The 13913-nt window shown below is 35.3% G+C and overlaps 1 protein-coding gene across 2 annotated transcripts; it reads left to right on the top strand.

Annotated features, from left to right (window-relative positions):
- Positions 1 to 3121: 3121 nt before the first annotated feature.
- On the top strand, positions 3122 to 12568 carry LOC143465587 (uncharacterized). 2 transcript variants are annotated; one of them, XM_076963967.1, is made up of 11 exons: positions 3122 to 3415; positions 6361 to 6432; positions 6826 to 7066; positions 7170 to 7253; positions 7413 to 7469; positions 8262 to 8356; positions 8964 to 9162; positions 10085 to 10222; positions 11009 to 11170; positions 11257 to 11389; positions 11705 to 12142. In XM_076963967.1, the coding sequence occupies exons 1-11, from the start codon at positions 3401 to 3403 to the stop codon at positions 11721 to 11723; spliced, it is 1215 nt and encodes a 404-aa protein (XP_076820082.1). In that variant the 5' UTR covers positions 3122 to 3400; the 3' UTR covers positions 11724 to 12142. The 2 variants fall into 2 exon arrangements, with proteins under 2 accessions (XP_076820082.1, XP_076820081.1); XM_076963966.1 differs by lacking the exon at positions 11705 to 12142 and adding an exon at positions 12154 to 12568 and having other exon boundaries at positions 3124 to 3415.
- The last annotated feature ends 1345 nt before the right edge of the window (positions 12569 to 13913 follow it).

Here is a 13913-nt window from a genome sequence, read left to right on the forward strand (position 1 = left end):
TTATTTAATTTTTGGTTGGCATTAACGTTTAATTCAGCTATGTCCAACCCCGCGGGCTCATATATGCTGTCCAGTAAGGAGTCTTCGTTGTATTATGTTGGTAATGACAACCAATCTTTAATTTAATATGCGGCAAACAGTTGTCGAGAACACTATGGGAAGTGAACCTAAAAAAACATTCTGAGCTAGGACAATGTAGCAATTTGGTTCATCTGCCAACCGTCAAAGAGATGTGGCCAAAGTGCGTTCCTGTAATTATAACAGCTAATGACCAGTATATATAACTACTGCGTAGACTTTGCGTTTGGGGTATTTTATAGAGTTGCAGCTGCAAACAGATTCTTACTACAATGTGCTCCAGTGTTGCAAATTTAAAGTCGCGTTAACCTTAATTAAGCGCATTAAGTCAGGGTTGTGTAAACTACGGTCCGCGGACCAACTGCAACCTTCCACCTGTCTTTCATTAGCCTACGGCGGTCATCGAACTCACGCGAAACTTCGTAGTAAAGATAAAGAAATATGAAACAAACGTTGGAAGTTTAAGAGTAACAAACTTTATTTCAATATGGCTTACATAAAACTGCCTTATTCAGGTACAAATTAATTTTTCCAGCGTTTAGTGGTAATTGTTAACTTGCCTTCACTAATTCACAAAAGTTAAGATACGTTATTGAGCATAATTTAAGAATTATGCATCACAAGAACTGCAATTTCTTATGGTCCTATCTGTCACGAGATCCTGTGTGTATACAGTTAACTGCTGAGTGCTGTTATGCGTTAGGCCTACGTCGAATATGGCAGAACCAAAGAAATTTTTCGAATGCACGTAGGCTACATAAAGCAAAATTCATAGAATCAGTGTGACTGACAACCGTTTATGTGACGTCTTTCACATCGCATTACTGCTTCCACGAAGAACGCTGAAGCATTGTCTTCCTTTATTCGCCAATTTTTCGAATGAAATCATTAAAATGATATATTGTTCTAGCACTTCGTTTTATATACGTCTGGGCCGTGTAGCCCTTACGTTTATGGTACCTTTTAGAGATCTAGGAGCAAACGAGTAGCTACAGTTGCGTAAATTTTTAAGGCTTTGAGCGATGTTTCTTTGGGGCCTACTATTTAGCATTTTTAGTTAGAAAGTTAATTTTTCCGTCAATGCCATTGTTAATGATCTTCACAATCTTTATTCGTTATTCTAACGTTGTGGCCAAAGCAGTAATCCTCACACGTAGGATGATAGCGTGGCGACGATGATGATGATGATAGCGACGATGATAGCGTAGTGGTCATTGGTTAACTTTTTAGCGCATGACCCTCGCTGAAAGATGTTTGGACACCACTGTATTAAGCTATTCAATGTGCGGCCTTCATTAAAAATGACGTCATTTTAACGTAAAGCGTCTCATTTGGACAGAGCTGATTTAGTAAAACTAAAGTTTTTAAAAACACACTATACTCAAAACCAAAACGTCATGAATTTAAAAGTACCGAGTATCGGAGCTTGCCGATAATGCAGCTAAGCAAGTTGAGGGTAACATTAGGTCGGAATATATCAAGGAAATGGTGAAAATTATACTTACAAATGTTCTTATCTGCCGGTGGTCCGCACAACGGAGTAACCACAACATTTTTAGCGCCGATACCTACCATTCATTTAAAGTTATACAATGTGTCCCGGACTTTCCGTGCCTTGTCAGACACAAATGAGCAATGCAGAGTTACAAACAAAAAACAGTTAATTTGTGTGATGACTGATGAGGAACTTCTCTGTTTTAAAAAAATGCTCGGTTTTTGCTGTTGTAAAAATATGTTTAGTGACCAATTATTGTGTTTATTAAGAACACACATTTTTCATTTGAGTTATTTCAGTACATGTTTATAGGTTTGTGGCGAATATCAGAATTGAGCTTATGATATCAATACACTTTACAATAAAACACACATGAGTGTAGTTTATACCTCTATTGGAAGCAGAACTGTGGGGCAAAGGGAACTAAAAATACAGTATAAGCCGAAAATTGAAATATGGCTCATCTAACCCCGTTCTCCCCTGCCATAGCACAGCGGTACGGTCCACGTCTGTTAATATATTTGACATAATTACTTTGAATACCAAGTACACGTAAAGAGCCTATGAAACAAATGTTCAAACTCAAGTTTTCTAGTGAAGGCTTCTGTTTGAAAAAAATTAATAATAGGTTAAAGCAATCAATCGAATCGTATACTGTATAACCGATACCTATATTGCTATTATTTTTAATAATCGTCAATAGTGTATTTCGATAAATCTGAGTAGGTTTAATAGATATAGGCATGATTATGAAACATTTTATTCTCGAATATCAGTACCTAAAGCAGCTCTAGTATCACGTTAAAAATTATTAAATCTGATTTGTAATGAAATGGTTGTTTATCGTACCTTAACCTGTAAGGTTGACCACTTCACTACAATGTTTGTTAGTAGAATTGTTTATTGCGCTCGATGTTATATGAGTCTTCGAAGGTCGTTGTTCTGCTTTTCTTAATCTTAGAATTAATTGTTTACCTTGACAACTGTATATTCTGATTATATTGAAGCTTCTTTGAACGAATACATCTAGATAAAACATTGGTACATCAACGGCATAAAGACGTGCATGTTGCGGCGTTGATCGTAATAGCAAGAAAGAATAACTCAAAATGCACACACAATAACCAGGAAGCAATCGATTACGTCACGCAGTGTTATGCTTCGCTGATTCGACACTTAAAGACGAGAATGCTAAATTTCCAAATGTTATTTAACGCCACATGTTACATTAACTATTATATTATCACAGATTCTTTATAACAGGGAAATTATTTGATCTCATGGTAATAGACACAAAATAGTTTTTGTTACTGGAACTGGAATGGTTGCACACAATACTTAGGCTACAAAGTGTTTTCACGTGATAACAAACTTATCTTTTTTGATCGATGCTTATTTGTTCAATTGATAATACAATTGTTGCGAAGTACAATAAGCTTTGTGTTCTACTTAGTTCAAGCTACCTCATGGTGTTAAGATTTACTTATACAGTATATTCTTGTGTTTAAAAAAGTTATAAACCTGATAAATTTTTCATAAGTAATTTAGCTTAAGATTTCTACCACTGAAACTGGAAATCTGGTAAACGTTTTAAAGGAAGTATTTACGAGTTGTCTGATCAAATGAATGTTTTATGGAAGAAGTGCTTCATTCCTCTGCAGAATACAATACAAACAGCAGTCTCATTGTTCACGTGAGGGTGATATAAAACGAAAGCCTTACTATAGCCTGTGATCTAGGTCTAGGACCTATAGGTCTGTTTGCATCACAGCTTTCAGAGTTCAGTTGCATTAATCTGTGCTATACTTTCGTCATCAAGCAACCAACATGTCGTCGAAACCAGTAAGTAGAAGCTAACGCTAACTTCGCCAATAACAGAAACATTTGTCAATGTCTCAAGCCTTTTTATTGTTTATTATATTGTTAAGATTTGTTATTTTGCTATAGTTTGTATGTTATGCTAGCAGTAGTGTTAATGCAGTGTTATGAGATTGCCAGCGTTTTACCAGTTACAGGTGTTGTAGCAAAGATATGTTCTTTGCCAAGTGATATACCTGATTATTTAAGAAAAAGCATCCAAATTCACTTCTGTACTTGTTTCGCTAAATTTTTGTTTTAAAGAAGGAAGGTCTTTTTTGTGATTGTTTACCAAAACTTTTTTTAAAAATATTTGTGATGAAACAATAAGAAAAGCAATCATAAGGCTATTTTATTCGATATTTTGTTGTTATATTTGCAACCCAATTATAAATAGAAGATACCGTAAAACCTCTATTTCACCGCCATGGCGTTCTATTTTTCAACTCTTGTTTAAAAGTGGCGTTCTATTAGAGGTGACGTTCAATTAGAGGTTGGCGCTCTATTTTACTGCTGCTTATTGTAACGTGATACTGCATTGTTACTACCGGTATGTTGGTTGGTATCTTTTAAATGGCTGCTTTAACTGCTAGATTGTGAAAACTTAATCAATTGTATAATTATCAGTAGAGACCTGCTAATACAATTCCGCCGCTAAAAGTGGTGTTCTATTAGAGGTGGCGTTCAATTAGAGGTGGCGGTGAAATAGAGGTTTTACGGTAAATAAACTATATACGAGTGTTTGAAAATTCACAAAACCGTTTTTAGACAAACCTTTTTCCTTAAATTATTCTATCTGTGGCACTTGTAAACATTCACCTTTATTAGGTTGCGCATTAATTGTATCGGCGAATGTGAAATTTATGTCGCTGTGAATATATGCGAATGAATTTCGTTGTTTAAAAATCTAAGAGCGTTATAATGAACTTTACCAAAGATCATCTTGCTGGCGGATTATACATATAGTTTCTAATAAACACATAAGCTCTTTAGGTTGTTGAATTAGGAAAATACAGCGGAAGATATGAGTGCACACATCAAAACCTGCTGGTGTAATATAGAAGCAGTAAATTCAAGCAATAAAGCATTTTTGTCGCCGTTTCGGTAGAGTAAACTTTCTTCGTCAGTCTTCAAACATTTTTAGTGAATTTATTGGCACGAAGCAAAATTTATATCTCAGCGATGTTTGAATTGCATTGTGCAAACGCTTAATGACGTATGATAAAAGAAAACCTGGGAGTATTTTGTGGAGATGAAATTTCGGAGTGTTCCTCAGAGGTCAGACCATATCATTAAAGAGCTAATTGGGTTCCACCTAAATCCGAAGAAAACAAAATTAACCAAATTAGGATTAAAACATATCGGCCTAAATAATACATAATGTACATTAAAAAAGAAACAATTAAGCCTTATACATGTACAATGGAAATTTCTAATAACTTGTAAAAAAAAAATTATGAAGAATAATGTTACAAATTACATTACACGTGAAATTACACCCTTTATTATCCACTGCTTTCGCCATGAGTTTATTGTTTACTTATTTAATTTGTTTAGCTATAATGGGACATGAGAAAAAGTGGGGAGACCATTTGTCAAGACTTTATTGGCTTACTCCAGAAATAGAAAGTGAAACTTGACAAAACCAAAACGGTGTTGGCAGTCTTTCACCCAACAAGAAACCGAAATGTCAGTTCGAAGCTAGTTAGCAACGAAAAGGCGGTCAAGTCCCTCTGTCTAGGACTCTAGGTTGATCCTAAATACCTTGCATGGGGTAATCTTGTAAAGACCGCTCATGTGTCGTTCAGCTGCTGATACAATGAGTAAATAGGTAAAAAATTTACATCATCGGTCTGTAATGTTAAGACAACTAACGGACTTACGCTGGAGCGCTGTAAAGGCTGCTACATTACGCATAGCAGTTTTAGTCCTAGTCTACTACATCACCGAGTACACACATCCATCAAATCGAATCTGTCGTAAACGGTGTCTTGCGATACTGTCACGAGAATATCTTTACGCACTTGTTTTAAGAAGCACTGCATTTTAATGTTATATAATCCAATTGTTAAGGCACTAGTTTGGGTTGTAGTTTGTTGTTGTGTAGTAATATTTTATCGTTGTAGCACTTGTGACCGTTATCGTTTTTATCGTTTTTAGGAAATTGTAGTTCTATATACACGTGCACGTTTTTCTTTGTTCCCTACAACTCTTCCCCGAAGCATGTCACGCTACCCGCGAATCCTTTTTCCTCGTTGATTGATGGTGGTGAATGGTACGATAGTTTGGTGACCAATAGTTGGTTCAGTTACGTTTTAACTTTGTAGTGAAAAGATGGTTGTTTTTACCTAAGAAAATGCAATTAAAAGTTAATGAGACAAAAGAGCTAATTGACTAGCTGTCAAGCGGGAAGTTTCATGATTCAGTTTCATGATTCAGTTTTTCATGATTCAGTTTCATGATCGGCGCCAACTCCTATCCCGCCAAACTTTTGCTGCCAAGGATATCCTGATTATACGGCTGAACCGGCGTTGGATGTTTCTGCTTAGCTCTGTACAAATAGGGAGTGACAAAATGTCTTTTGTGAGTGTGGTGTGAAGGAGCAGACTGCAGACCATTTCTCACGTTTCATTTTTCCTCACGGAATACATCATATGTGCGAATTTTGGGCGACAGCAAAACCCAGTGACTAATCGACTTCCGCCCTGACATTTAGTCCGGGACCCGGGTAGTTAATTAACATTAGGTTCACCCGATGACTAGGAGTTACAGATGAAAGTAATCTTGAACTATTAGGAATACTATATTAAAACACGGAAAACAGCAATTGGTTATACTTTCTTGTTAATATAAGTATACCCAAATATGGTAGTTTTACACCCCTGTAGCTTTACCCAAGAGTATACTTGTTTAAAAATATGATTTTCTAGCAAATGCCAGTTCAATGGAAACATATCATGATCAGCTACAATTGGAAAGACTCGAAGAAGTTGGCACATAAGGTGAGTTGTGTCTGTTTTCAAAGTTTAAATATACCGTTTTTATTCGATCATATATATTAGCAGCGCCTTTTATAATTTTTATCATCATTTTTTGCGGTTTACATTGGGTTAATTTTTTTATCTGGCGTTTATTTTGTTGGCCACACTTTTTCGATAAACCTTGCTTTGTCTTTTTTCTTCTCTGTACCCCTTTTGTATCGTAGACGTCGTAGACTGCATATAGTATGGAAAAAGAGTATATTGCAGTAGCTTACTATACCGTATATGTTCCAGTAAAGCTTACTTTCCTATTCATTGAAATACATGTGGCTTACAACCGAGGCCTGCTTACAGTATAGAATAAAGTAAATACTGTATTTTTTATCATTTTTTTAGTCATCACTTTTTTTTAAGATCAGTGACATGTTATGTGATGCCGGGTACAATGTTTGGATAGACAAGGGTCAGATGAAAGGAGATATTTATGAGAAAATGGCTCAAGGTGTCGAGAACGCCCACGTGATTCTAATGTTCACGTCTTCTAATTACGAAAAGAGTGAGAATTGTAAAAGTGAGGCCACATATGCGAGGGACAAAAAGAAAAAAATTATTCCAATCCGTGTTCAAGATGGATATGAACCAAGAGGGAATATTGGTTAGCAAGGAAATTAAAAACTAAAAAACAACTTACCAGCAATTATATTTGATAACCATCAAACTGTATTACCAAACTATTCTCTGGTGTATTTAAATTCCAGGTTTGTTGACGGCAGGGCTATTTTACCATGACTTCAGCCAAGGAATATTTGATGACAATTTCGATAAACTTCTAAAAGAAATTGGTATAACTTTGATCGATTTATGCTTTGGCATTTCTCTATGTTTAATGTTTATTCTTTATTTTCTAAATTCTCTGTTTTTAATTTTTTTCGTAATGTTTATTATTTATATCATATACTGAAAACGATATTTTATTTCATTTATTGCACTATATTTTCCAGGCTCCATTGATGGCATAGAAGTGACAAGAAAGACGGAAATAAAAAACACTTCTGCTGGTAGCTTTTTGATACTTAATTAACTCTAACAACAACATATAACTTTCTTAAATTCATCACATTACCGGATACTCAGCTCGGGTAGAAATAAATATTTTTTCGAAGTTTCAAATCAGTGCATTCGTATTTTAACTATATACTTTTACTTGAGAGGAAATTGAGAACTGAATGGGAATTTTACTTGAAAATTGACTGGGCATTGCAAGTGCAATACTTTTACGTGCATTTACAAGCCAATTTATTTGCATAAAAACCCCACAAAAGTAAAAATATTTACAAGGCTTGACTTGTATGCTATAGCCAATCATATCAGGCCATCAGTTCAACATCACATAAAGATGTGTCACAGAAATATCACATTTCTAACCATTAACAATATGACAGGACTTTTAAGTCACAAAGATACGTCAACAAGAAGACGTGTAAATTCGTAAAACTCTAAATGTACCACAAGCATTTTAAAAGTACTTTTCAAAACCAACTCTATAGTTTAAAACCCAGCAAACTACGTTTCAAAAGCTATCTGACATATAACAATGCAAAACTATGTACAAATGTTTGAATGACATATCCTAGCTAAAGATAATACAACTTTCTTAATTATAAGCACAATTTGTAACTTAATACATCAGTACATCCACCACATTGCACTTCACGAAAGAGACACAGTGTGATGTGTCAATTAAAAAATCTAATTTCAACTGACATTGAAGGTTTATGCTTTTTGCATATACACTTTAGTCAACAGCCTGCTTCATTTTTACAAGAATCTGCTGATTGTTTCATTTACAGATCACTCTAATGAGATATTCGTGATTGGTGGATTGTTCTGTGAAAAAAGTGTTGTCAAGTACAACATCAGGACAAAGCAGTGGAGTGACATGCCGGTATGTCTCATGTCTGTAAATTTAAAGTGTTATTTATAACTTTTAAGGCACAAGTAAATGCCAAAGTAAGTTTGCCTCGACGCAAAATATAGAATGGTTATACGTAATTGGTACTGTATATCCAGAGATGTTTCATCTTAAAGTCCTTGCAGTGGCCGAAAAAATATGTTTTTGTCTCTCCCCATCAACTGTTAAAAACATAAGCGTTTTAAACCAAAAGGTAGCCTACTTCCCCCACATGAGATACGCAGACGTTATTTTCTGTGTGGGGAAGTGGCCGATTATAGCCTAGCTTGCAGGCGGTAGCCTCTGATAGTCTGATGTAAAATTCTTTTTAGAAAGATCAATTCCTGTAAAAGAAGTTGTATGAATTTAAAATTTAGTCACCACTCTTCAGAGTCTTTGATATTGAGGTTACCAGCAATTTCTTAAACTATAGCCATAGTGTGATGAGAAAATGTTTCTATACTTTTAACGCAACTTTTAAGTCAAACAAATTGATATGTACATATATCTGCATGGAACTTCATCAGGTTATACTTCAGCGAGGGAAAAATGTCAACTTCAGTTGCTGATTTCTTAGATAAAATAACGTGTCTTCTGGCAGAATACAATCATAGTTCGAAGATCTCCTTCTGCTGTGAAGTACAATCAACAAATTTTGTTGATGGGTGGTTGGGATGGTGTCACTGCCTTTAATTCAGTAGACGTGCTCTTGAACTTCAAAGATAAGACATCAAAGTGGGAAAGTGACTTGCCTTCAATGGGAGAAAAGCGGCAATCATTGGCATCAGCGTTATTGAACGGTAATCTAAGTCATAATAGAACGTTTTGATATGTTGTTAAAATGTGTCTCTCGCGATTTTTCCACAGGTTTTTTGGTTTGAGTTGTTTGTCAGTGGTTATTTTAGTTATTAGACCGAAAAAAACTTTGTACGACTTCAACAAATCAATGATTATTTTTGATCGTAAATTATCATTCTACTAAATACGAGAACGATTTAGTTAGTTTAATCATTTTAAATATAAGTTCAAAACCTAAATTTAAATGAAGTCGCTTTAACGTCGATTATGGCATAGTGTTTTCTTTTTATTGTTTGCAAATCGCTGGGTGATATTTTTGCTTATTCATAAGAGGCAAGTTGTAAAATACGCTACATTGCCGAACTTAATTCTTTTCGGCTACGTCCTCAAACTCATGGCGAGATAATTTAATATTTAAACGAATATTTGTACCGAAAACCCATGCATTCTTTTCAAAACTCGAAACCTTCGAGACTGTTTTTTACAACGGTCGGTTCAACAAAAATGTCACATAAAACGGTATAGAGCGATATTTTTGCCCAGTTTTACAAGTGCAACAATAACCAACTGGTGTGATTTTCGTAAAGACTATCGGTTATAGTAAAATTAGAGAAGCCTGTGCAAGTATACGGTACAGTAACTCAATAATTATTGAGATTAATTATATTATAATTAGTTTCTTAATAAAATAAGCCAAAGCGAAGCATTGTTACAAAAAAGAATGAAGAAATTAATGCTTATCGACAAGAGTTTTTGATTTGAATCTTTGTATAATTACCTTTAGCGTTATTTCTGCTTTAAAGTCTGTTCATTGTGTAATTGTATCTTTTCATGCTTTTAATAAAAGAAGTCATATAATATCTAAATTTCTTGGCTACAAAGCAGCAAGATTAACGAACGCAAAGTTTTATGTTTTTATCATAGGGAATGTTTATTGTACTGGTGGGTGGAATGGCAAGCGCCTGTCATCTTGTGAGTGTTACAACTCTAGAGCGAGAAGATGGTTTGCAGTAAGCAACATGAATCAAACACGAAGCGAACATGCGTTGGTCAGTGCACGTGGTAAGTTCCAATTATGGTCAATTGCTCGTGGCCATTTTAAAGAACTTTGAATCTTTGAAATGATATTGTTATCATACTTGTAATAAAGTAAGACCTAGCTCCTAAATAAGTAAGGCCCAAGTGTTATGAGCCTAAACTAATGAAAAACTATTTTAAACCATATAATAGTAATTAACTAAACCATCCTTGTCGTCATTAAGCAAGCTCTGACAAAACAAAGAAGCGTCATACTTGCCTGACGACATCATTATAGCCATTCACGGCAGCATGCTTTTGGGAGGGATAACCACATTTCCAATAATCTGATGTACATAATTAAAATTTTACAGTTTTGGCTAGTAGTATATGTTATTGCTAATAACTACTAACTTATTAGTTAACGTTAACTTGTTAGGTACCTTACCTTCATAGCAATGATTTCCAATTGAAGCTATCGTAAATCGGTTGCTTTACAGCAGAAAAACATATAGACTGATGACGAAATTTTTCATACAATTGCTGCAAACACGAATTAACAGAGGTTACTTTTTACCAAAAATTTCGTTGGTCGTTGTAGTTTTATGTTCCAATAAATCAAGAATCCCAGTTACCGAAAAAGTGTAATGATAAGGAAATTAGAAGCTTCTTTGTGTATGAAAGTTTTGTTTATGTCGTGGTTAGTATTATGGAAAAATGCTTTCTAGAACACTATTGAAGAACGGAATAGGACACGGGAGAGAATATGCAATAGCTGTCACGTTCGTCTTGCAACTGACCCATTTAAATATTCGATGATTTGCTTTCAAGGTTTGCTTTTTGCACTTGGAGGATGGGACGATAATGCGAATGCAACAAACACAGCAGAATGTTATAGTGCATGTATAGGGAAGTGGCAATATATTCCCCCGATGAATACCTGCAGAACCCAATTGACTGCCGTTGTATTAAACGATGAAATATATGTTATAGGTGAGGCTTGGTGCAAGTATAAGTTTCATTTAAACTTCACGTTTAAACAAATTTTTAACTTTATGATTTTAAATAAATTAAACCAGGAGGGTTTGGTCTTTCTTCTGTTGAAAAATACAACCTGGACAAACAGACTTGGACTGATATTCCAGCCATGAAGGAAAAAAGATGCGGTGCATCAGCGTGTGTAGTTAATGGCCTTATATGGGTGTTTGGCGGGTGAGATATAGCATAAACGTTTTGACAAGTTACACAAAATTTATTTACAGGTGTCACGCTCCAGCTACTTATAAAAAGTCCTCAGTGACTAATAATTACTGGAATAAGCTGTGCACACTGCAGTTTATTTAGTTGAAGAACTGCTGCAATTGATTAGTTTCAGTAAGGCCGATGAATTATTTTTGCACAATATAAATACGTGACATCATCATATGGTAGCCCACCCAACGTAAAAATAACTTTATTGTATATGGGCCAAGTAGCCACATGCAGTTAACTATTGTGTAAGCGAACTGTAATTTTTACTGTATGAAGAATATTCCTGCGATGCTAGAACCTTGTAGTGTCTTGGTGGAGCATCTGACAATTTTTAACCAGTGCCTCCTGTCTTCTTATGGAAAAATACACAGTCAACAATTGAGGTCCTCTTACACTTCTGCTCTGCCTGTGTTTTCATTTTCCTTTTGTTGTTATTGGGCAAGCTATAGTCTTTTCCCTTTATTGGCCTTGAAAGGCTTTTTAACCATTACAGCAGTAGCGAGTTTTAGTGCTTTTTTGGCTTTATTCATATTTTCACTTTATGGTCGGACGGCACTGATCGCTGTCAGGTCTGGACGGTAGTGCGTACACTAAGCATTTTTAATTGCCTGTAGTAATATTTTCCTTCATTTACATTGTCTGTAAATATAATTTGTGCTAATTTCATAAATTAGAAAAAATTATTTAATTTTGGATCACTAATCTGTTCAATAATCTTGTAATAGTGCTTTTGCCAAAACAATTGAAGTCTATGATCCGGTCGTCAACAGCTGGCAAGTGGAGAGCAAAATGGACAAAAAGCGATGGTTCCCTTGCGTCCTTGCTGTGTAAAGATGCTATTTTGTTATCACTGTTGTGTATCGTTTTGCTGTCCAAACCTGGTCGTTTACAGAAACTTTCTAGACCAAGTATTTTATACAGCAATAACAAAAAACTTTTCTGCATTGTATTTGAAACTAACTTTCTGTTCTGAAATATCAACATTGTGGATGTTGCAAGAGTTAAACGAAACGTTTTCTACAACTACGGTTATTGGCTGTTTTATTTGAAACTTTTATTACGTATTTTTATGAGTATTTGCAGTTGTTTATGATGACTTTGTTACCATTTTTAGTCCTGTTTCATATAAAATACTTCTATTGACAATTTTATTGCTTGACTTTATGGGTATTTGTAATTTCTTGCCCAGAATTTATCACCAGTGGATTGCAAGACTATTGTTTGTTAGTAGCCTGACTTGGAACGTCGCAACCTGGTTGGAGCAAAGGTTTTTGACAAATTTTGTCGTTGTGATGCCGACGAGCGACAGAATTAGTTTAACACAAGAGACAGAATGTGGAATTCTTAAGTTACATATCATGTCACTAGATGACGGTATTTATTTTGACTGCGGTCTGCAATGCCTGGTTTTATTGTAAGTCGCTGCCGGCATGCCCGAGTTGCCTATACATGGCGCAAAAAGCGACAGAAAAAACTGCGAAATTGCCCCAAAATCCAACAGAATAAATTTCGAGGAATTTGGTCAGGTGTAATGTTTGTTGAGCGAGCGAGCCTTTTATTGTGAGGCCAGCGCTCGAACCACTCGGCTATCAAACCGACCAAAAAGAGTAGTCGTCTTTTCGACAAGGAAGCCCACAGACAGCTCTTGATGCCAAGTTATGTCTGTGCTTTGGCGCACGTTTTCCGCCAATAAAATAAATTCAAGTTAACCTCAGTCCTAGACCAGCTCAATGACATTTATCAGCGCAATGTCTTTTCGTTGAGTTATGTACAGGCACTTGACACGGGTCATGTAAAAACATTCATAACCTATATTGTCACAAAGCTTGCAAAAGGACAACATGATATCTTTCTAAATACCTAATCGAATAGTAGCCTATATACAAATAACACCGGTCTACAAAAACAAAAAAAATTTTTGTTGCATGAACTTTGATGATTGATTTAGGCTAATTTTTGGTTGCTGAATCCAATTCTGAGCTCAGAATTGCTCTATCACGTCAGGTTTTTTCGCTGCGCATTTTCCCCAATTTCATAAATTGATCAAATTTTGACTTTCGTTAGTGACAGTACGGTGAACGTATAACAGCAACAAATCAAATATTGTTATTGAAATCACCTATGATGAAACCTCGGCTGGAAGTTTTGTTGTAGCACAGAATGACAGGGTTTTCAGTAAACTTTAATCTAGTGGTTTTCAATCTTTCTTCAATCACGGACCTCTTTTCGAATTTCGAAAATATATGTGGACGCATTCATTTTTTCTTTCGTATCTCATTACTTAGTTACCATCTTTATACATCGCGCTTGGTTTATACATCACGTTTGGTAGCTCATTACTGAGTTACCGTCTTTATCTGTATGCATCCGCCCTGGAGACTTAAAAGGCCAATGCTTTTTGTGACAGCACCCTGCTCTTTAGTAAAACGTAAACATTGTCAACAATAAACATAACATTGTTCGTATAATGTAAAAGAAAATTGAG

This window comes from Clavelina lepadiformis, chromosome 7, assembly GCF_947623445.1.
Source record: "Clavelina lepadiformis chromosome 7, kaClaLepa1.1, whole genome shotgun sequence".
In the NCBI taxonomy this organism is placed as follows: domain Eukaryota; kingdom Metazoa; phylum Chordata; class Ascidiacea; order Aplousobranchia; family Clavelinidae; genus Clavelina; species Clavelina lepadiformis.